Source organism: Dreissena polymorpha, chromosome 1, assembly GCF_020536995.1.
Source record: "Dreissena polymorpha isolate Duluth1 chromosome 1, UMN_Dpol_1.0, whole genome shotgun sequence".
Lineage (NCBI taxonomy): Eukaryota > Metazoa > Mollusca > Bivalvia > Myida > Dreissenidae > Dreissena > Dreissena polymorpha.
The window spans coordinates 189,405,174-189,430,328 of NC_068355.1; the positions used below are offsets into that span (position 1 = coordinate 189,405,174).

Consider the following 25,155-nt stretch of genomic DNA (forward strand, 5'->3'; position numbering starts at 1 on the left):
CATTAAAATATTTACGGTTTTCCAGGAAAGATTTTTGAAACCGAAAAAAAACGAAACTCGTTATTTGATAGTATCTAATTCTTTTTATAGGAAAATCTATCGACACGGCCCCCTTTCTCACAACGTTAAAGTGAGCCTTATTCTGGATTCACGTTCTTAAAGTGTCATCAAGACTATGCTCTAAGTGCGCATTGGATAATCCGGCACAAACACTTTCCGCCGCCTTTATGGTATTTTTCCTTTAAAGTAAGTATTTTCTAAGCAAAGTCCTGTAATGATTCGGCCCCTATAAGCCTGTGCGGAATGCGCCGGCTCGTCTGGTTTGATACTCTAGGACTGCACAAGCTAGTCCGGCGCACATTTTCCGCTTTTATAGCACTGTTCCTTTAAAAGAAGTGAACATCCAGTTAGGGCGTCCCGATTAACCTGTGTTGCCTGAGTCGGCTAATCTTGAATAATACTCTTGGCATATGCGCTTTTGGAAAACGGGGTTTAATTAATGTGCGTAAGGTGTCGTCCCATATGTCTGTGCATCAGCATATGCATATGTCCATCTGTACCTTCGGTCTCGTTCCTTCGTTTGATCGTGCGCCAGTTCGTCCCTTATTTAGTCCGTCAGTTCGTCCGTCAGTCAATTCGTTCGTCCGTCCGTCAATTTGTTCGTCTTGAACACTATTTTAAACTTGCTTTGGTTTGTTCGTTCTGCAGTAGGACGTTTCCGCTGACCGAGTTTCTTGACTGTATTGTGCCGTGGAGTTCATAATGCCTTTGTTCGTTTGTCTCTTCTTTCGTCCTCTGTTCGTTCGTCCCTTCTTCTGTTCGTCTGTTTGTTTTTTCGTTCTTTCTTCCGTCTACAGTTTCCGCTAGTGGCTGACAGTTTGTTCATTTAATACAGGTTAATGTACCAAAGTTTAGTTTTCGGCTACTTTTCTGGCTACAGTTACCGCTAGCGGCTGAAATTTGTCAAATTAAAGTAACGTTGCTATTCAAAATCAACGAAAATTTGTGTACATTGTTCGTACAATAAACTTTACCAATTAAAAATCTGTGTTCCTTATGGCAATTGCCGAAATTTCAATGTCAGATGTGGTCTGTAAAATAGATGTTTGTAGATACAAAATGCTCGTTTTATTATTGTTTTGCATATCTCTTCATATGACACATGGACACTAAAATGGTGTTAGTGTGTCGTATGAATAGATATATTCGCGGAATTAATTGTGGCCACAAATAAATAAAAACGAGCATTTTGTATCTACAAACATCTATGTAATCATACCACACATAGCGTTGAAATTTGGCTATTGCTATAAGGAACACTGATTATTAAGGTGTTAACTTTATTTTAACACAATCTTCACGAAATTTTTGTTGATTTTGAACGTTATAGAGACTTTAATGGAAATAGTTCACCGTTTCTGTTTCTGGCTACCTTTTGGCTACAGTAGCCGCTTGCAGCTCTGGTAGCCAGTACCGTCTATAGGTTTTGGCTATTCAGCCGCAACCTAGCCGCTACTGGCTGACTTTCGCTACCTCCAGGATACCCATTTCGGCTACGTTTTCATTTCTGTAAGTGTCTTTAATGTATCTTATTTATATGTGACAACGTGCTTATTATTTTTTTTAAATGTATCTAATAATTTTACCTGTATTATTTAGCATAGAACGCATATTAAAATAATATATGGTAAATAAAACGAATTAAAAGGTTAATCAGTTCATATTATTGTATTCAACGGTTTTTAAGGCAGTAGCCTGAGGTGCCTGTGTATTGAGCTGATAAGATTGGGATCACCACAGCAGGTTGCTAATACACAGTGTAGACTTCACCTGTTTTGTGTAAATTTGGGAATATCATTATGTTAGTGGTGTGTAACCTATATTTATTAAAGTAATTTTTGTGAGAAAAATTACATATGGTGTCGAGTAAAGATGAAGTATAAAACAAAACAATAGTTCCCATCACACAAATATGATGCAAATAATAATTTTTACAAAGATTTATGTAGATTTGGGTAGATTTGGGTAGATTTGGGTAGATTTAGGTAATTCGTGTTGCCCCGGAAAACACTGCATCCGGATAATACTCGCTCAACACGACGTTTGGAACGTAAATGAAAACAAGTTTATAATCAGAGATCACGCCAATTTACTTCAAACCGGCATTGCTCGAAAGCCAAATGAAAGCCTAGGGCTCGAAATGGAGAATAAAATAGTATGCAATTTACATAATAAACAATAATACTTGACCTTTTAGAATAGATATAATTATGTAACAATACCGTGCATAAAATTAACATTTTTACTGAAATCTAATAGAAAACTTCCTCGTCTCTTATATGAATTCAGTATTATTAATGTGTTCGTCTTAGTGCAGTTGGCATTCGGCTTACTTCATGATAGCTGCTGCCTTGTGCTTAGTCATTTCGCTTAGTAAAACTTACAATAAATATGCATTTTCACGCATAACTTAGTATTAAAATGACGATAGTTCAGCAACAAGAAGATAGGCACATGGACTTTTTAACAGAAATGATTCATTTGTCATTTACTCGGCACGAAATACATGATTTGCATACATAGAGTAAAACATTAAAACAAAGTATGCAAGTAATTTAACACTAACTGATAAAAAAAATCATAAACACGCAAGGAAGACGCAGTTTTTTTAAAACAATAAAACAAAGCAAAATGGCAATTGTCATTTAGCAACATGCATGTAATCGCGGGTATTGCCATTGTATACTAGTATATCAACATGGTTTTGTCATGAAGTAAACTACAATTGTCATTAAGCAAAATGAAAGTGTAATTTAGCAGCATGCATGCACTGGGCTGGCGGATATTCCCTTCTACAGCTCTGGCTAGAATATTATAATGGGCGCGTGGACTGTTGGATAAGTGTTCGTTATTTTTTAATCAAGCATGAATGTATCTAAAAATATCTGTGTGACTTGCAAATAACAGGTCCCTATGTCCCTATGTCCAAGACCAAAGTTCAAGGTCATAGGTCAAATGCAATTTAATCTACACATATCACTTTGTTTGCAGCAACAGCTTATGCAGCCGTAATACATGTATATTCTCAAATTAGATTGCATGATTTTCCAGTGTTGTTAGACAGAGCGACTTGCACATAAAGAAATGCCCTTTGAAAGGTTGAAGTCAGGGTATTGTCTGGATCATAACCTTGTTATTGAAGCATGGATGGATTTAAAAATGACAGAAATAAGATTAATACAGAGTGTAAAACCAAACAACAATGTCCATCAATAAAAGTCAAGTTTTTTTTATGAGAGGTCAATGAGTGTTCAAATTATTAAAAGCAATATGCTTCTCTGCATATGAAGGTCACTAAAGCGTAGTATTGAAATAAATAGCAAAAACATTTAATACATCTCCCTTTACAAATGCAAGGGTTAAAATTTAATATGTTTATGTTTCCTGATAAAAATGAAGTTAAATAAATTAAGAATAAGACTAAACTACATATCTTTCCAGAATTTTCAGAACACGAACCAACATTGTTATGTTAACAAACCCAGTCACTATCAAACATCATTGTAAGGGCTCCCCCCAGAATAAAATAATTAATAGCCAGCCACATACGGGGGGTTTAATAAGACACAGAGTTTATTTCTTGCTGTGCAGAACAAAAAAGTGTTTCAGCTTTATCACATTATAGACTACTTTGTTTCTTGTCTCAAAGAACTGTAACTTCATGTTGACCTCATAAACTTATCTTTGGATGGAGGGGCATTATAGAGCCCTATTTGGAGAGGTACATTTTGTTGATTCCTTTTGTGAATAGTTCTGTACATAGCTGTTACAACGGTTGCTTTCATTTTTTGCATGCGTTAACGACCAGATCGTTTGAACTGTATGAAGATAAGAGTGGGTATCACTTCAAACCACTTCTATTATCGCTATAACTACATATCAAAACAAAAGCATATTAAACGCATGGTAGTGTGTATATAGTAACCTAACAAATCAAACATACGGCAGTGTGTACCGTAGGTTTCCACGTATAGCGCGCAGTGTTTTACCTCCAAAATTCAAATTAAAAAGCTGGTGCGCGCTATAACATTGATACAACGCCATCCTGGCTGCTAGATTGGTAAAAAATATGTTGTGTAATCGTAAATAATCAAAATAGCCGCCAATGTTTTTTTCCAGAAAACTACCACCCTATAATCGTACAGACTGAGGGGCCATTGTCGAAACAACTGGTATATATGAATGCGGTAGAAGAAGTTTGGTAAAAAATAAATATGTTTGAATAAACTTGCGGACATTTCTTTGTTTGTGTTTACACTTCTTAATTGATGAATTCCGATGGGGATTGTTGTCGACATTCCGGAGAGCAGGCAGGGTAGGTGCGAACGAGGTCTTTTCTGCATGTACGGTATGTGTGAAAGGGGTTCATTTTTCACTTCGTAATTGGCAGATGTTATTGAGTAATATGTGCCACGACTTGTTAAGACGCTAATTGACATTTGAGACACTAATTGACACTTGAGAAACGTGAAGATATGCAAATGCATTTGGTGTGTATAAATATTGAATGTTGAACAGTGGTGTACCTCAACAACTCTATCCCCGTCTCCCATGCCACATTCAAATTTACCGGTAATGCCCATGCTTTCCCCGAGGAAAAAACACACAATGTACACTATTCTTATTTCTCTTCACGTTTCACAAAATGCACGTGGACTGTTAATCTTTTGCTAGAAAATTACAAAATTGTAAAAAAAAGTATAGTGCTATGCAACCCATGCTCCTAATCATAATGACGCTTCCTATTTTGAATGCTTAATTAAGCTTTCCAATGCCCCTGATTATTGGATTGTGCAATAGTAAAATGGCGGCCATTTTCAGTCCGATTAGGTGGTTTTATTGTCTTTAAATATTTTTTTCTCCATTTTTGCATTTAAAAAAAGCCTGCGCGCTATAACACGGGTGCGCGCTATCCGTGGAAACTTACGGTATATAGTAAACTAACATATGTGTACTGCAGTGTAAACTAACATATCAAACGCAATGCAGTGAGTATATATTAACCTAACACATCAAACACACGGCAGTGTGTATATAGTAACCTAACATATCAAACACACGGCAGTGTGTATATAGTAACCTAACATATCAACGTACGGCAGTGTGTATATAGTAACCTAACATATGTGTACTGCAGTGTAACCTAACATATCAAAGGCAATGCAGTGAGTATATATTAACCTAACATATCAAACGCACGGCAGTGTGTATATAGTAACCTAACATATCAAACACACGGCAGTGTGTATATAGTAACCTTACATATCAAACACACTGCTGTGTGTATATAGTAACCTAACATATCAAACGCACGGCAGTGTGTATATAGTAACCTAACATATCAAACGCACGGCAGTGTGTATATAGTAACCTAACATATCAAACACATGCAGTGTGTATATTGTAACCTAACATATCAAACGCACAGCAGTGAGTAAATAGTAACCTAACATATCAAACGCACAGCATTGTGTATATAGTAACCTAACTTATCAAACACACGGCAGTGAGAATATAGTAACCTAACATATCAAAAGCGCTTCAGTGTGTATATAGTAACCTAACATATCAAACGCACGGCAGTGAGTATATAGTAACCTAACATATCAAAAGCGCTTCAGTGTGTATATAGTAACCTAACATATCAAACGCACGGCAATGAGTATATAGTAACCTAACATATCAAACACACGGCAGTGTGTATATAGTAACCTAACATATCAAACGCGCGGCAGTGTGTGTATTGTAACCTAACATATCAAACACACTGCAGTGTGTATATAGTAACCTAACATATCAAACGTACCGCAGTGTGTTTATAGTAACCTAACATATCAAACGTAACATATCAAACGTGCGGCAGTGGTTATATAGTAACCTAACATATCAAACGTTCAGCAATATGTATATAGTAACCTAACATATCAAACACACGGCAGGGAGTTTATAGTAACCTAACATATCAAACGCACTGCAATGTGTATATAGTAACCTAACATATCAAAACGCATGGCAGCGTGTATATAGTAACCTAACATATCAAACGCACCGGCAGTGAGTATATAGTAACCTAACATATCAAATGCACGACGGTGTGTATATAGTAACCTAACATATCAAACACACGGCAGTGTGTATATAGTAACCTAACATATCAAACACACGGCAGTGTGTATAAAGTAACCTAACATATCAAACGCATGGCAGTGTTTATATAGTAACCTAACATATCAAACACACGGCAGTGTGTATATAGTAACCTTACATATCAAACACACGGCAGTGTGTATATAGTAACCTAACATATCAAACACACGGCAGTTTTTATAGTAACCTTACATATCAAACACACGGCAGTTTTTAAAGTAACCTAACATATCAAACGCATGGCAGTGTTTATATAGTAACCTAACATATCAAACGCACGGTAGTGTGTATAAAGTAACCTTACATATCAAACGCATGGCAGTGTTTATATAGTAACCTAACATATCAAACACACGGCAGTTTTTATAGTAACCTTACATATCAAACGCACGGTAGTGTGTATATATAGTTACCTAACATATCAAACGCACGGCAGTGTGTATATAATAACCTAACATATCAAACGCAGGGCAGTGTGCATATAGTAACCTAAAATATGAAATGCACAGCACTGTGTATATAATATTTTAACATATCAAACGCACGGCAGTGTGTATACCTTAGTTTGGGTCAAAATCTGGTTTACAACCAAAGTGAGCTCCCAGGGTAACAACGCATTAACATCGATGTTAATCAACATAGCCGTCTGTATGACTTATTAATTAATGAGTTCAATCTTTCTCTGATATTTATTTGTATAGATCTATTGATTAATTATCTTATTGTGTATTTTTATAATGTTTATGTGATATAAATACTTATTTTTTTTGTAAAGCAAATTTTTAATCAGAATATTGTGTTTGTTGCCGTATAATAATCCAATAGTCTGACAGCATATGCATGTGTTGATGACATCATATAATTATGCCCCCCTTCGAAGAAGAGGGGGTATATTGCTTTGCTCATGTTGGTCTGTCTGTCGGTCTGTCGGTCCGTCCACCAGGTGGTTGTCAGATGATAACTTAAAAACGCTTGGGCCTAGGATCATGAAACTTCATAGGTACATTGATCATGACTCGCAGATGACCCCTATTGATTTTGAGGTCACTAGGTCAAAGGTAAAGGTCACGGTGACCCGAAATAGTAAAATGGTTTTTGGATGATAACTCAAGAATGCATACGCGGCCAACAGGCGAACTCTGAACAATATAACTGAAGCAACTGGTCTGTAATCCTAAATTTATAATTATCAGTCCAATGAAACATCATCCTTTGAGTAAAATAAAGTGGATCAGTAAAAATATTATCAAAATATAATTTTTTGTTTATGTTGTATATTAAATATTGTGTTAATGTTTAATTTTTTTGATTAATATAAATATAAGCAGGACAGGGGAGGTAATACACTATTATATCTTTCTTATATACAGGGGAAACAAATGCTATAAGTTAAAATTTCATGTTTAATGAATAGAGGATATCACCCCCCCCAATTTTTTTTAAGCATCATGTAATAAATTACCCCACCCCACATTAAAACCCCCTCTCACCCCCCTACCACCCCCACCCACCTACACCCCACCCCCCCTAACCCCCCCCACCCCCCACACCCCCATTTTTTTAAACATCTAATAAATAACCCCACCCCACATTATACCCCTCTCGTCACTCCCCCCTACTCCCCCCCCAACCCCATTTTTTAAACATCTAATAAATTACCACACCCCACATTATACCCCCCTCTCACTCCCCCTATCCCCCCCCCCCTACCCCCCCCAACCCCCCCTACCCCCCGCCATTTTTTTTAAACATCTAATAAATTACCCCCACCCCACATTAATACCCCCTCTCATCCCCTACCCCCCCTACTCCCCCACCCCCCAATGTTTTGTTGTTTTATTTAAACATCTTATAAATTAACCACACCCCACATTATATCCCCCTCTCACCCCCTACCCCCACCCTCCCCTACCCCCCCACCCCCCTCAACATTTTTTTTAAACATGTAATAAATTACCCCACCCCACATTATTACCACCACCACCCACCCCCCTACCCCCCCACCCCAACTCCCCCCTATTTTTTAAACATCTTATAATTTACCACAACCGCACATTATATCCCCTCTCACCCCCCCCCCCTACACCCTCACCCCCCACCCTTCCCTCATTTTTTTTTTTAAACATCTAATAAATTTCCACACCCACATTATACCCCCCTCTCACTCCCCCCACACCCCCCTATCCCCCCACCCACCCCCCCTCAATTTTTTTTAACATCTAATAAATTACCACACCCCACATTATATCCCCTCTCACTCCCCCTACCCCCCCACCTACCCCCCCCCCTACCCCCCCCATCCCCCTACCCCCCCCCACCCCCCCTAATTTTTTTTTTTAACATCTAATAAATTACCCCACCCACATTATTAACCCCTCTCACTCCACACCCCTCCCTTCCCCTCCAATTTTTTTTTTTTAAACATCTTATAAATTACCACACCCCACATTATACCCCCTTTCACCCCCCCCTACCCCCCCACCCCCCCCCTACTCCCCCCACCCCCCACCCCCCCCCAATTTTTTTTTTAAACATCAAATTAATTACCACACCCCACATTATACCTCCCTCTCACTCCCCCCTACCCCCCCCCACCCCGCCACCACCCCCATTTTTTATAAACATCTAATAAATTACCCCACCCCACATTATTACCCCCTCTCACCCCGAACCCCCCCCCCACCAATTTTTATGCCCCCCTTGGAAGAAGAGGGGGTATATTGCTTTGCATATGTTGGTCTGTCGGTCCGTCAGTCTGTCGGTCGGTCCGTCCACCAGGTGGTTTCCGTATGATAACTCAAGAACGCTTGGGCCTAGGATCATGAAACTTCATAGGTACATTGATCATGATTCGCAGATGACCCCTATCGATTTTCAGGTCACTAGGTCAAAGGTCAAGGTCACAGTGACCCGAAATAGTAAAATGGTTTCCGGATGATAACTCAAGAACGCTTAGGCTTAGGATCATGAAACTTGATAGGAAGATTGATCATGACTCGCAGATGACCCCTATTGATTGTCAGGTCACTAGGTCAAAGGTCAAGGTCACAGTGACCCGAAATAGTAAAATGGTTTCCGGATGATAACTCAAGAACACTTATGCCTAGGATCATGAAACTTTGTAGGTAGATTGACAATGGCTGGCAGATGACCTCTATTGATTGTCAGGTCACTAGGTCAAAGGTCAAGGTCATGGTGACCCGAAATAGTAAAATGGTTTTCGGATGATAACTCAAGAACGCTTATGCCTAGGATCATGAAACTTGATAGGTAGATTGATCATGACTCGCAGTTGACCCCTATTGATTTTCAGGTCACTATATCAAAGGTCAAGGTCACGGTGACCTGAAATAGTAAAATGGTTTCCGGATGATAACTCAAGAACGCTAATGGCTAGATCATGAAACTTCATAAATACATTGATCATGACTCGCAGATGACCCCTATTGATTTTGAGGTCACTAGGTCCAAGGTCAAGGTCATGGTGACCCGAAATAATAAAATGGTTTCCGGATGATAACTCAAGAACGCTTATGCCTAGGATCATGAAACTTCATAGGTACATTGATCATGACTCGCAGATGACCCCTATCGATTTTGAGGTCACTAGGTCAAAGGTCAAGTTCACGGTGACCAGTAATAGTAAAATGGTTTCCGGATGATAACTAAAGAACGCTTATTCCTAGGATCATGAAACTTGATAGGTAGATTGATCATGACTCGCAGATGACCCCTATTAATTTTCAGGTCACTAGGTCAAAGGTCAAGGTCACAGTGACAAAAGCATACTCACACAATGGCTGTCACTACAATGGAGAGCCCATATGGGGGGCATGCATGTTTTACAAACAGCCCTTGTTTTTTAAAATCTTATAAATTACCACACCCCACATTATACCCCCCTCTCACCCCCCCTACCCCCCCCCACCCCCCCCCAGCCCCCCCCCAATTTTTTTTTAAACATCTAATAAATTACAACACCCCACATTATACCCCTCTCTCACTCCTCCCTACCCCCCCCCACCCCCAACCCCAGTGTTTTTTTAAACCTCTTATAAATAACCACACCCCACATTATAACCCCCTCTCACCCCCCCACCCCCCTACCCCCCACACCCCCCTAATTTTTTTTTTTTAAACATCTTATAAATTACCACTTCTCACATTATACCCCCCTCTCACTCCCCCTTGATAATACTGGCAGATGACCCCTATTGATTTTCAGGTCACTAGGTCAAAGGTCAAGGTCACAGTGACTCGAAATAGTACAATGGTTTCCGGATGATAACTTACATTAGGTCAAAGGTCAAGGTCACAGTGACAAAAAAGGTATTCACACAATGGCTGCCACTACAACTGACAGCCCATATGGGGGGCATGCATGTTTTACAAACAGCCCTTGTTTTAATTTATCTTCATGGTTTAAATAAAACAAGTGTAATCCTACTTGCTATACTTTCAACTAATATCAAAAGAGGTTTGTTGGTGTTATTTGTACAAACTTTGTATGTCCCCCACCATTAAAGTGGGTGACTTATTGCTTTTACCCTGTCTGTTGGTTTGTTTGTGTGTTTGTTTGTGTGTTTGCGTCAAACTTTAACATTTGCCATAACTTTTTGCAATATTGAAGATAGCAACTTGAAATTTGGCATGCATGTGTATCTTATAGAGCTGCACATTGTGAGTGGTGAAAGATCAAGGTCATCCTTCAAGGTCAAATGCCAAATATATAGCTTCAAAGCGGCGCAGAAGGGTACATAGTGTTTCTGACAAACATATTTCTTGTTATCATATGAACTCTGAAGGAGACATAAAGAAAACACTTTGTCCACTGCAATAAGATAGATTTTCTAATTATTTGGTAGAAGTTACAAACATGGTTTGAAAGAGTATAAAGTGCAAGAACCAGGCCCCTAGGTCCAAGGTTAAGTTCACTGTTCAAGATCATATGTAAAATATAAGAAACCAATCCATAAAACTTTGTCCTTAAGAGGGACCTTTTCAAAGATTTGTGCATGTACGGCATTGATATTTGTCATTAAATGCTTTATATTGATAAATGTAAACATTTGATCTAAAAAGCTCTAGTAAAAAATATTATCGAAAGAAAAAAGTACTTCTCAAATCGGCTCGAATCACTGACCCCTGGAGTAAACGTATATCGCTTAGACCACTCTGCCGTCCGTGCTCATACTATATATAAAGATTGATTTATTCCAAACTTTATATGAGCAGTCCTTGCAGTTTCACAAAATATAACGACAGCAGCAGAACTCCACAAATTATTCAATTGTTTTGCGTTGCAACGCTTTATAATGTTCACGTTTTTAAATCGTCAAAGATGCATTTCATGGATATTTTAGAGCACAGTAAATGTTCAGTATTACTGTTTCCTCACACATATCATAACTACAACGAAAATTTGTGAAACTGAAACATTTTTTTTTAATTTAGTAAATTAAACGAAACGTGAAAGGGTCCCTTTAAATAAGTTTGGCTAGCATAGGCATAATTTTACATTCTTTATAAGTAGTGACTATATTGTATTGTTTAAAAGGTATTCTTTATAAGGCCCATGCCAAAGCCACAATTTAAGTTCAAACGTCATAACATAGCCCATCTGGAATTAGTTTTAAATGAAATGTAACATTCTTGTTAACCTGGGCAGTCATTTGTACTATATGTATTCTGTGCTTTAAGTCAGTTTAAATTAGCATTTTATTGAATGCACTTCTTACAATTTCATTCCAGTAGGTTTAAAGTAAACTGACACTGTACATGTTCTCACGTGACAGTTTACATCATGACGTAGTGAGGCTGGTTACTAGTCCCACAAAACTGTGCAGCAAAGAGATTTTAGAATTATACGTTGGACAAGTTCAAATAATATTTTCTGAGTCATGTTATAAGTGGTAATTGTTGATCAAATATAAATAGTATATAATATATATGTATGTATCATATGTTTTTATACTGATGCAGATTTGTTTGTAATTATAGTGTCAGAAAGTGACTTTGTTAAAACTAGTTAATCTACAAAATGGCAACAAGTTCTCAGTCTTCAGTTGAGCCCGGTTCTAATGAAGTGAAGGACTATATTTGTAATGCCTGTGAAGACCAGAATACTGTTGAGACCAGTGCTGACTTCTATTGTAAACAGTGTGAACGATTTTATTGTGGAAACTGTATTCATCTGCATGGTAAATTGTTCGCAAAACATAATTCTATTGGAAGGGTTGATATAGATAAATGGCCAGTTTCAAAAAAGGTGGTGGATTTTCTACAAACTTGTGATGTTCATAAGGAACATAAAATTGACCAATTCTGCAAACTGCACAAACAGCTGTGCTGCCCTCAGTGTGTATCTGATCAACACAGGTAATAATATTGTCACTCTTCAGTTGTTTAGTTATCATTATAATATGATTACAACAATAGGAAACTATTTTTAAATGAAATGTTGAAACTCATCATTTTAAACAGTGAAAAAAAGCAAGAAGTATTAATAACCTTAACATTTTTCTGTGCAATGATGTGCTTTACGTTCATTTGTTGTCATTATGATCCCGTTAAACACTTTACAATTGGATGACTCGTGATCATAAGAATAAGAAAAAAGAATAAAAAATGTCTACTTGTGGCTCATGGGCCAATTGGAAAATATTAATTTTCTGATTGCTCATCAATGAAAATGTATGATTTACCAAAGCAAACAAATTCCTTTATTTGTGTTATCATTGTCAACCGATTGTAGGACATAAGCCCCCCAGGACAAAACCCCCCCAATGAAAAAATGAACATTTGGACAATTGCCCCCCAGTAGTAATAACAGGTAGGATATAAGCCCCCCAGTGCTTATTTTGCATTTGGATATTTGCCCCCCAGTGCTTATTTTAGGAGTGGACATTTGCCCCCCAGTGCTAATATCATATGTTGTTTCCAATTTAGACTAGTATATCTCTGTATTTGGATTCAGTATTATTTCATATCTCATAAATATATAATATCATAGAAACTTGGATCATTATAATTCGAAATAAAAAAGGTCCAGAAACTCACTTTAATTGCCTAATCTTAGGTAAAACAAACATCTTAAAGAATTTGAATTGTTTTTTAATTAATCAATCAAAAGGATTATCAGCTTGTTAAAGGTGTTACATGTGGCTTTGATCATATACTTGTTAATGAAAATTAAAGGCTTCTGTATTTAATAAATCAAAAGGATTAAAAGGTGGTGATAATTGGACATGATTATCTGCTCAATCGAGTAATGTCGTTTAAAATTAGGCACTGGGGGGAAAAGGTCCACTTCTAAAATAAGCACTGGGGGGCATATGTCCAGATGCAAAATCAGCACTGGGGGGCTTATATCCTACCTGTCATTTCTTCTGGGGGGCAATTGTCCAAATGTTCATTTTTTCATTGGGGGGGTTTTGTCCTGGGGGGCTTATGTCTGGATCCCTTTGTTGAACCAGTCAATAAGAACAATTTTGTGCCTATGAATGGATTTTACAATATTTTGCTATCTAAGGGCAATTATATAAACAATTCTTCAGGATATTACAAAAACAACATGAATTGAAATTTAAATTGCAATTAGCTCAACTGAACTTAAAACCTTGATGTTTCGAACTTTAAACAGTGTCTTATATATATACATGTTTATTTCGCTACAAGTTTTACTTACGGGGACTATAGGTTTACCCTACAGATCTTTATCTTTATGTCTGTATGTCCCTCTTTTTGTCCATCAGTCTGTATGTCCGCTGAAGTAGATCCTGCAATGTCTCGGAAAGTAACTGAAGATACTTGCAAAAAAAGTATGTTTTCCCAAATAACACCTAAAAATTCCGAATGGAAAGTTTTCCAAAAAAATAATTTTTGTAGATCTCAACATTTTGTTTATCTTCCATGGAGCTGTGTACGTTAAACATTAACGAATATAATACTGACAACACTTTTATTCTCAATTTTGAAGCATTTTTCAGCACAAATGGACAAGTTATTTTTATTCATATACTCATTAGTACCCATCTCAGTATAGCTTTTGTTGTTTAGATTTAATTTTTACAAATCCTGTATTTAATTCAATTAATAACACACAAATTATTTAAAATAAAAATTAAAAGTAACTCTGCTCAGGTATAAAAACCTAGGCCATTTGTTTAACAGCAACCCTTCCACTCCTATGGATACATTAGGTATATGGTTCAACATTTTAAACATCAAAAAGGGCTTAGCACAAAAAAAGTCACATTAATATAACATGTTTAACTACCACGGAAATAATGAAAGCCGTGACAGTTCATACAAATTGAACTAGAAGTATTTTCATATAAAATGGGATGACAGGATAATTGACCAAGAGAATTAGTATAAAAACATACATGCCATAATTTTTTAGGTCCAAAGCGGGACATTCCATAAAAAATTGTCGGGACATTTAACCAAAAAGCAGGACACCTAAAACGATCTATCATTCCACCTTTACTATAGTCAGTATAGTACTAACAAAAACTCTTGATACTTTTATTCAAGACATAAAACATCTGATATGAAGCATGAAATCTAAAACATAACAATAACAGTTTTATTAAATAAGACAATAGCAAACAACGAAGATAATATTCATCTGTTTAAGAGTACAAAATCTAGAACATTACGACAACAATACTCATTATATTAATTTCAATGGCAAACATTAACGCAGGGGAGGCTATCCAATTGACTGAAAGTACGGGTTACAGTACACTATCTACCGAACAGTTACATCAGTTACACACGGAATGCGCGGCCGTACACATTTCCGTATTTTGTTTTCTTCCTATATACACAGATTAAACTGAATTGTGAATTGTCAGGCGCTGTATTGGGGTAGTGTCAAACTGTCATGAATAACAACACGTTGTTTTTATTACAATAACACAAGACAAGATGGGTAACTCTTTTACTGTTTGTTGCGATGTTTTTTTTAAGCATGTGTCCATGCGCAGTTTGTTACTTGTCAATTGTCGCGGCTTAATTGGAGAAGGGTCAAACTGTCATGCATAGCACCTCGTTGTATTTAGCTTAATTGGAGTAGGGTCAAACTGTCATGCATAGCACCTCGTTGTTTTTATTACAATTACACTAGACAGGATGGGTTTCACTTATTGGACTGTTTGTTGCGATTTTGGTATATTGCACATTCGGAATATCCCGCTATATTGGAACTAAACATTGAATGTAAAAGACTCATTTATGACGTAGCGTTAATTTTACAAAACAATTGTTTTGTAAACCGTTTCAAACAAATACAAAATAAACACATTTTCAACATTTATTTCAATATTATAAAACTATCGATAGCAATAAGCGACCACTATCTGGAAGACCACCATGGTGTGAATGCCTGATGAAATCAATAATTAGCCGATAAATCGCTGATAAGGTGTCATAAACAACACTGGGACACACGATAAGTAGAATCGGATTGTTAATTGGGGGGCAATAAAGGGATTAGCGGTGTTAAGTGTTAGCGAAACAGAGCTTGAATAGCGAATTTTATTGGGAACCTATACACCTTACATCGTTTTTTACGAATGTCGGGACAAATCGTCTCATGGCGGGACGGCGGGACAAAGGGCCCAAAAGCGGGACTGTCCCGCCGAGATCGGGACGTATGGCATGTATGATAAAAAGCAGGTTACAGGTTTGCCATTACTCTGTATGTTAATCCCTGCCTCTGGCCATTCATCTGCCTGTACGAAAATTCTATGCAAATTCTGTATAGAGTCTGTACAAAATCTGCCCAGAATCAAGACAGAATTCATTTTTTCTGTACAAAGAGGACACAGACACAGAATATACCTTGAAATCTGTACAGATTTTCTAAGCAGAATTACAATGAAGCAGAATTTTATCTGTAAAGATTATTACACAAGACAGAATTTTAACACTTATAATTTTTACAAGACAGATTTTTAGCACTTTGCATTTTAGCCAGGCAGAATTTCTGTACTTGGTAGAAAAATGAGGCAGAATGTTGGACTTAGAAAAAATTTAGATTCAACATTTCAAATTGGGACTTGTAAAATTTAAGAAACAGACTTCTGATTTCAGTTTCTTATTGTTTATTGCAGGAAACATTTCTCTATTCACCGAAAACTAACAGTTATGTTCAATTCATACAATAGTTAAAATGACCAAAAAATACAGCATATTATTAGCAAAAAAAACAAACAGCAGTATCTATTGTTCATACCATAAAGAACATAGAAAGTTACAATTTAATCCAACAGGCTTCAAGAAAATCTACAATGGAGTGAAATAAGGTTTATTTTTTTTTACAAAGTTTTTATTCTTTGCTTATTGCTGGATAAATTGTCCCAAAATATTGAAAATTGCTAGGACATTTTGTCTGCTGTTTGTCAGCAGTGACATTTTCAATGATATCCAAGATAGAGAGAGATCCAATTACCCAAGTTGACCCAAACACCAGCGTCAGGTGTGATAAATTTACTCCTATTTCAGCACATTTACTTTACTTGGCTCTCGTTTTATGAAAATATTCATTTGAATGCCAGTGCTTTAACATAACAAATTTTGTTACAAAAAAAAAAATACCATTATAAATAGGAACAATTAAGAAATTAAGACATAACATTATTAAAGTGTTGTAATATATATGGTTTTAAAGATGTTTGGTTTAGTCTACTTTAAAAAGGTGGTTTAGTCTACTTTGAAAAGGATAGTACACTTGTAAGTGTGCGACAAAATCTCAGAGACTTGACATTCGAAGTTTTCAAGCGAAAATCAAAATGTTCCATGAAATGGGGCGCAGAAGACGATGAGGAAAGAATTATTATTACCAGAGGTATGTTAAAATTTGCTTTTTCTTTCATCAAAATATGTATTTAATCTGTTGACAGTATTTGGCTTTGTTTGTAAATTTGTTTAAAATTGAAACTTTGGTTGTGCATATTCAACTTATAATGCATAAATCATAGTTTCCTAGTTTTTGAAACAATGACCTTGACCTTGAAACGACTGGTCCCGGAATGAATTCCTATGCTAGGTCTGTATGTAAGCAATGAATCTGCATACACATGATATATGCAGTATCGCAATCCAAACTCAAGTTATTGAGCAGAACTTTTTTTTTAAGTCACCTTAGCACTAAATGATCATGGTGAGCTATATGATGTCAGTCTATGTATGTATATATAAGATCTTTTAAGGAGGCTTTTAGATCACCTGAGCACAAGGTTGTTCTTATTGTAAGCTTTTGTGATTGCCTTTTATCCATTGTGCCTCAAACATTTACCATGTAAACACTGTTGTGGAAATATTTAATGTCAAATCTTTATGAAACAAGAAATCTTTATGAAACTTGTTTTGAACATTTTTTTCAAATAATAGCACTTTTGCTAATCTTAAAAAAACAACAACATTTGTTTTAATGGTAATACGCCAAGTTAGGAAATGGTTCCTATACATACAAAAACATAGACACCAAGGTAATTCTTCCTTGTATTGCTATAATGAAATCTTCTGAACACAAGTGACAAACTGCACAAATCAATTGAGTTTAACTTTGGGTCTTAGGTACTGGTAAGCTCAATATTTTCCTTTGACCCTCATTTTATTTGCATTAGCAGGCAAGTTAAAAAAGATAAATGATTATAATTTTCCAGATGGTTCAACTGATGGAACATTATCCAACCACAATAAAAAGATTTGGAATGTGCAAGTTTTGCAGTGCTGCCTTTTACCTGATGGTGAAACTTAGTTCCGGGTATGTAAGGTATTAAAGTAAAAGTTTTTTTCATAAAAGTCTTTTTTTATTAGTCTTTTCAAGACATAAACATTGATTGTATCATCATAAAGCATACATTATTAACGTTTGATTAGCAATGTTCACAGATTTTGATTTAGATCAACTTATGTCTTACAATATATTTTTTAGTTAAGTCGAATGAAGTGCTTTCATTTATTTTTAAACAGCCATAAATCCGAGGGAGACACAAGAACGGTCAAGAGGTCAGGTTCTGGCGGGGAACAAGCATGACATAAAGCCTGTGCTTGATGCCGTTATCATTTCTGCCTGCAAAGGTACATTTTGTCTTGTTTTTTTTGCTAGGTATTTAACATAATGAAACAGTGGTAGGAATTTTATTTAAATTTATGACCAGGTTTTCAAAGAAGATAAAAAATGAGATTATTAAATGCGGGTAGGGCATATCTGGTCAATAACTTAAGTTTGCCTAGACTCAATTGATGACCTTGCATTGAGGCCAAGATAGGGATTGCATACAGAGCCCAAATGTGTCACTAAAAATAAACAAGAAACCGTCGGAGACGGGTGATGCTCCCCAAAGGTTTTTTTTGTCACAATATTGCACTATATATTCAGATAAAAGGAAACGTCTTGAGGGCACAGTAGTTGGGGGGACAAATTTTTTTTTATAGAAAATTTCAAAAGGCCATAACTCTGTGAAAAATCATCCAGCCAGAACCCACTGATAATATGCACATCTCTTCTTGGTAGTGAAGCTTCCCATAAAGTTTAATTGAATTCCGTCATTAGTTGCTGAGAAATAGCCCGGACAAGAATTGCACTATATGTACAGTTAATGGAAAATTTCAAAGGGCCATAACTCTGTGAAAAATCATCCGGCCAAAACCCGCTGATAATATGCACATCTCCTCTTGGAAGTGAAGCTTCCTATAAAGTTTCATTGAATTCCGGTCATTAGTTGCTGAGAAATAGTCCGGACAAGAATTGCACTATATGTACAGTTAATGGAAAATTTCAAAGGGCCATAACTCTGTGAAAAATCATCCGACCAGAACCCGCTGATAATATGCACATCTCCTCTTGGTAATGAAGCTTCCCATAAAGTTTCATTGAATTCCGGTCATTAGTTGCTGAGAAATAGCCCGGACAGGAATTGCACTATATGTATAGTTAATGGAAAATTTCAAAGGGCCATAACTCTGTAAAAAATCATCCGACCAGAACCTGCTGATAATATGCACATGTCCTCTTGGTAGTGAAGCTTCCCATTAAGTTTCATTGAATTCTGGTCATTAGTTGCTGAGAAATAGCCCGGAAAAGAATTGCACTATATGTACAGTTAATGGAAAATTTCAAAGGGCCATAACTCTGTGAAAAATCATCCGACCAGAACCCGCTGATAATATACACATCTCCTCTTGGTAGTGAAGCTTCTCATAAAGTTTCATTGAATTCCGGTCATTAGTTGCTGAGAAATAGCCCGGACAAAAATTGTGCACAGACGGACACACGGACGGACAGACGAAGCGGCGACTATATGCTCCCCCCAAAATAAATTTTGGGGGAGCATAAAAAAGTTAACTTTAGCTTGGATGGAGGTATTGGACACAAATTGTGTGTTAGCTTTATCCTTTTTACAGCCATTCTCACCCTAATCCTCTGAATGAAGTAGTGGAGTTGTCTGTTACTCAACTTACTGACATTAGTTTCACTGTTTGGTATAAGCACTTGGTCCTGGTAAACCAGCTATTCCAGGATACTTTGAGTTGGTTAACTTAATGATATGACAGGCATATTGTTGATATGCTGTTGACAACAGCCAATAATCCAACAAAATCAAACAATAATGCAAACGTAGAAAATTTAGTTGTTTGCAGTTTAAGTCGGATCAAGGTCAAAGTAACATTACTAAATACCAAAAAACTATTGGGATCGCATTTTAACTTTGGGTCTAATTAATACTAGAATCAAACAATGGTTTGAAATTCAATTGGATGTTTGTGCTATAAGTGAATTTTGTTGGGCTGGCACTTGATGTATGATGTCTTTAGTACAGGTATGGCATTACTGTTTGAAACTGAGTAGTTAGAATAAATTGGTTTCACCATGTATCAGTTTTTTAGCTCGGCTGTTTTCGGAGAAAACCTGAGGTATTGTCATAGCCAGCTCGCCGTCCAGCGTCAGCCTTTCCGACGTGCTTAAACCTTGACATTTTGCTCTAAAATCAAAGTGCTTCCACCTACAACTTTGAAACTTCATATGTAGATGCACCTTGATGAGTTCTACACGCACACTTATTTTTGGGTCACTAGGTCAAATGTCAAGGTCACTGTGGTCTCTAAAAAAAATAAATATATCTGACAAGCTTTTATTTAATCAAAACTGCACCCGCAGCCGAGCGTTGGAACCTGTTATGCGGTGCCCTTGTTGGGGAATGATACAAATATGTAAATGTGTAAACATTTATTTTTTTCCGATAGGTTATGTCTGGATGTGGTGCAAAGACCACAGCAAAACAGTGCCAGATGACACCTCTTTCAACAAGGCAGTGACACTCCAAATAGACTACTCCAGGAAATAAATGAAATCATCTTGTTTAAATTGAGACTAAAAATAGGGGGTGATTTTTTAATTTTTACCCTGTCATAATGTGATCAATTCAACAACAACAAAAATATTGGTACTGTCAGTATATTTCATTGTGTACATTTTATTGTTTACATTTTAAAATTTCATAAAAAAAATGTTATTTATTGATGGTCTGTTTATTTTGCTTTTTCTACCTGGATACATTTTTTGTACAGAAAATTTTCTGTACAGAATTTAATATTAAACAGATTTTATTCTGCACAGAATTCTATTCTCACATTTTGGTTCTCCCCAGATTTAATTCTGCCAGATTTTTTTCTGCCTCGAACAAATTCTGCTTAATTTAAATAATTCGTAAAATCTGTACAGAATTCGTTCTTTGTTTATATTGAAAAAATCTATAAATAGAAATCTGGTTCAACTCATTTAAAATGGACACCAAATATTTTCTGCACATATTCTACACAGATTTTGTGTATTTTATTCTGCACATAATCTGGTTGCAGTCTGCCCAAACATTTTCGTACAGGCGTACATATGGACAAAGTGAAATTACTCAATAATAGTCACAAAGTATCTTACAGGTTACAGGTTTGTCATTACTCTGTATGTTAATTCCTGCCTCTGACCATCCATCTGTACATATGGACAAAGTGAAATTACTCAATAATAGTAACAAAGTATCTTACAGGTTATAGGTTTGCCATTACTCTGTATATTAATCCCTTCCTCTGACCATCCATCTGTACATATGGACAAAGTGAAATTACTCAATAATAGTCACAAAGTATCTTACAGGTTACAGGTTTGCCATTACTCTGTATGTTAATCCCTTCCTCTGGTCAACCATCTGTACATTATGAACAAAGTGAAATTACTCAATAATAGTCACAAAGTATCTTACAGGTTACAGGTTTGCCATTACTCTGTATGTTAATCCCTTCCTCTGACCATCCATCTGTACATATGAACAAAGTGAAATTTCTCAATAATAGTCACAAAGTATCTTACAGGTTATAGGTTTGCCATTACTCTGTATGTTAATCCCTGCCTCTGACCATCCATCTGTACATATGGACAAAGTGAAATTACTCAATAATAGTAACAAAGTATCTTACAGGTCATAGGTTTGCCATTACTCTGTATGTTAATCCCTGCCTCTGGTCAACCATCTGTACATATGGACAAAGTGAAATTACTCAATAATAGTAACAAAGTATCTTACAGGTTACAGGTTTGCCATTACTCTGCATGTTAATCCCTGCCTCTGACCATCCATCTGTACATATGGACAAAGTGAAATTACTCAATAATAGTAACAAAGTATCTTACAGGTTACAGGTTTGCCAATACTCTGTATATTAATCTCTGCCTCTGACCATCCATCTGTACATACAGTACAGCCAAAGCGGAACAAACGTATTTCGCGATCCGCGGCGGCAAGGCGAAACGAGTCGATGCCGCGTCAGTCGTTGAAGCCGCGTCAGTATGCGGCGGCAAGTCGCATTTCGCCGCGAAACTACGCATCTGTCCGCCGAGGCATGCCGCGGTCTGCGACATGATGCCGAGTCGATGCGATCATGAATATATTTTTTTTTAATTATTAGTTACATGTAGTTAACAAATTTTGAAAGAACAATTATAATAATAATTAAAATCATAATAAATTTATTGTGCGCGGATTGTATTAGCATATACATGTAAGCATAGTTAATGTGTCTGGCCAATTATTAAGTTTGTTTCCCGCCCGTAGCGTATGTATTTCACACATAAACAAGGTCACGTAATTATGTTTTCGCACATACAAGTGGTCAAGGCTCCAGCATATGGTGGATTTATAAATTAATTGCATGTTGATTCCGCTATTATATTTTAGCTGAGAAAATTAGCAGTTTGAAGCCACATCAATAATCAAGACGGTGACGACGTATTTGTAGTTTTGTTAATTATCAGCTTATTATAACTATTGTTTGAATATGCGTATATAAACACGTTTTATTATCCCCACGCTTTTTGAAAAAAAGGTGGGGATATTGTGGTGATCTCCGCCGTCCGTCCGTCTGTCCGTCCGTCTGTCCGTCTGTCCGTCCGTCCTGGCCACTATCTCCTCCTACACTAAAAGCACTAGAACCTTGAAATTTACACACATGGTAGCTATGAGCATATGTGCGACGGTGCACTATTTGGAATTTTGATCTGACCCCTGGGTCAAAAGTTATAGGGGTTGGGGTGGGGCCGCGTCAGAAATTATCACTCATTTTTTTAGGTTATTTTACATTTACTTCTTTATTTCTACACCGATTCACTTCAAATTGATACTGGACCTCACCTATGACAATACGGTCAATCTCAACCATGCATGGCCCCATTCCCAACCCTGGGGCGCCCCGCCCACATAGGCCACACCCACCAAAAATTTCCATTTACTATAATTTTTTCATTTCTACACGGATTCACTTCAAATTGATACTGAACTTTTGTTATGACATTAGGGTCAATCTCAACTATGCATGGCCCCAATCCCAACCCTGGGGCGCCCGCCCACATAGGCCACACCCACCAAAAAAATCCATTTACTATAAAAAAAATTTAGGTTATTTTACATTAACTTCTTCATTTCTACACTGATTCACTTCAAATTGATACTGAACCTCTCTTATGACAAAACGGTCAAACTCAACTATGCATGGCCCCGTTGCCAACCCTGGGGCGCCACGCCCACATAGACCACACCCGCCCAAAATTGCCTTTTACTATAATTTCTTCATTAATACACTGATTCACTTCAAATTGATACTGAACCTCTCTTATGACAATACGGTCAATCTCAACTATGCATGGCCCCATTACCAACCCTGGGGCACCCCGCCCACATAGGCCACACCCTCCCAAAATTGCCTTTTACTATAACTTCTTTATTTTTACACCCATTCACTTCTAATTGATACTGAACTTCTCTTATGACAATACAGTCAATCTCAACTATGCATGGCCCCATGATCAACCCTGGGGCGCCCTTGGGTCAAACATGCGGCGTGGGGATACGCGTCGGCCTCTGCCGCGCCATTTCTAGTTTTGTTCATATTATACAGTTAATATCGCTACTAATTACCCGATAATCCTGTATATTCCAGTTTTAAAGCAAATGCTGGTAAATATTTACTATACACAAACATTCTCGATATTTCCTTAAGTATCAAATACATTTTGGCATTTGTTACTATTTATAGAGATGATGAAATAACGTCTAATCGGGGCGCTTTTTTTCTCCACTGAACACGCGATTTACGCCTGACGTGATGTTCATGTATTTATACAACACAAAATACACACAAACTTTCCAAACGACGTTCTACATGTCTGCATAATTTTCGTGCGCTTTTTATGAAAAAAAGGATATTTTAGCACTGTTTATTTGACGCTAGATTTTGCCAAAGGACGCGTTAGCATTAAAATTCGGAAGTGTGTTTAGGATTACAAATTTAATAATGATAATCGAACGAAACATAAACAGTTGCGCGTAATTAATTCTACGCTACACATACATGTATGTACATGTAGGTGGATATCTTTTCACTCGATCCGCCGCGTACGTATGCGGCGGATTTGCGTACGTATGCGGCGGATTTACTCCGCGAAAGTACGCGAGGTTAATACAGACTCGGCGTCGTTGCGCGGATCGATTCCGAGTGCCACGGCGATACGCCGCTTGTGAACACACGATTCGGCCGCCGCGGACTAATAATCTGGCCGTGGCGTAGCCGCGGATTATGTTTGTGCCGCTTTGGCTGTACTGTATGAACAAAGTGAAATTACTCAATAATAGTCATGAGGTATCGTCTTGAAACTTTTTTCCAGCTATCAAAGCATGAATAATTTGACAGTGGTTTAATGCGTGTTTATTTTTTCTGCAGTTTTTTTTATTTACGTACCACCACTCCAGTATCAGGTAGAATTTACAACCTGAAGTGCGTTTTATGTAAACAGGGCATTATACAGCATTTCCTTGGAACATGAATAGCCTATTGGTATTGGGCTCATCTCTCTAACCTAACTTGCAGGTATAGCAGGTTAAAGCTCCAAAATGTTGACTTGTTTTTATTTCTCCACTTAGAAATGAATTATATTTTGTTGAATTGTTTATGCACATTTGATGGTATATATAATAAAGCATGTAAGTTCCTTATTTTTATTTTATATATTTGTACTTATAATTATTACCTCATATACAATAAGATACCAGCTATTACAAAATAACAAATGATAATCATTCAACACAAAATATCTAGTCATTTCACGTGGGGCTTTAGTACCCATCTCTGTATAGCAGAATTGTTATGCCCCCAACTAGCAGCATATAGTTTTCGCACTGTCCATCGGTCGGTCAGTCTGTATGTATGTCTGTCTGTCCTTCTGTCACGCTATTCGTGTCCGCTCTCTTATTCAAGTAGTTCTCATCGGACCTTCACCAAACTTGGTCAGAAGTTGTCTAGATTATTTCTAGGCCAAGTTCGAACATGAGTCATGCCTGGCCAAAAACTAGGTCATGCTAAGATCATATTTGAAAAAAAATCTTGTTA

The 25,155-nt window shown here is 37.0% G+C and overlaps 1 protein-coding gene across 1 annotated transcript in view; it reads left to right on the forward strand.

The window, feature by feature from the left end:
- The first annotated feature begins 12,035 nt into the window (after positions 1-12,035).
- LOC127865198 (uncharacterized) overlaps positions 12,036-25,155 on the forward strand; it is a 169,843-nt gene continuing 156,723 nt past the window's right edge. Inside the window, exon 1 of the mRNA XM_052405192.1 lies at positions 12,036-12,585. Coding sequence (XP_052261152.1) covers positions 12,248-12,585 — 338 coding nt within the window. The 5' untranslated portion in view covers positions 12,036-12,247. The remainder of the gene's footprint in view (positions 12,586-25,155) is intronic.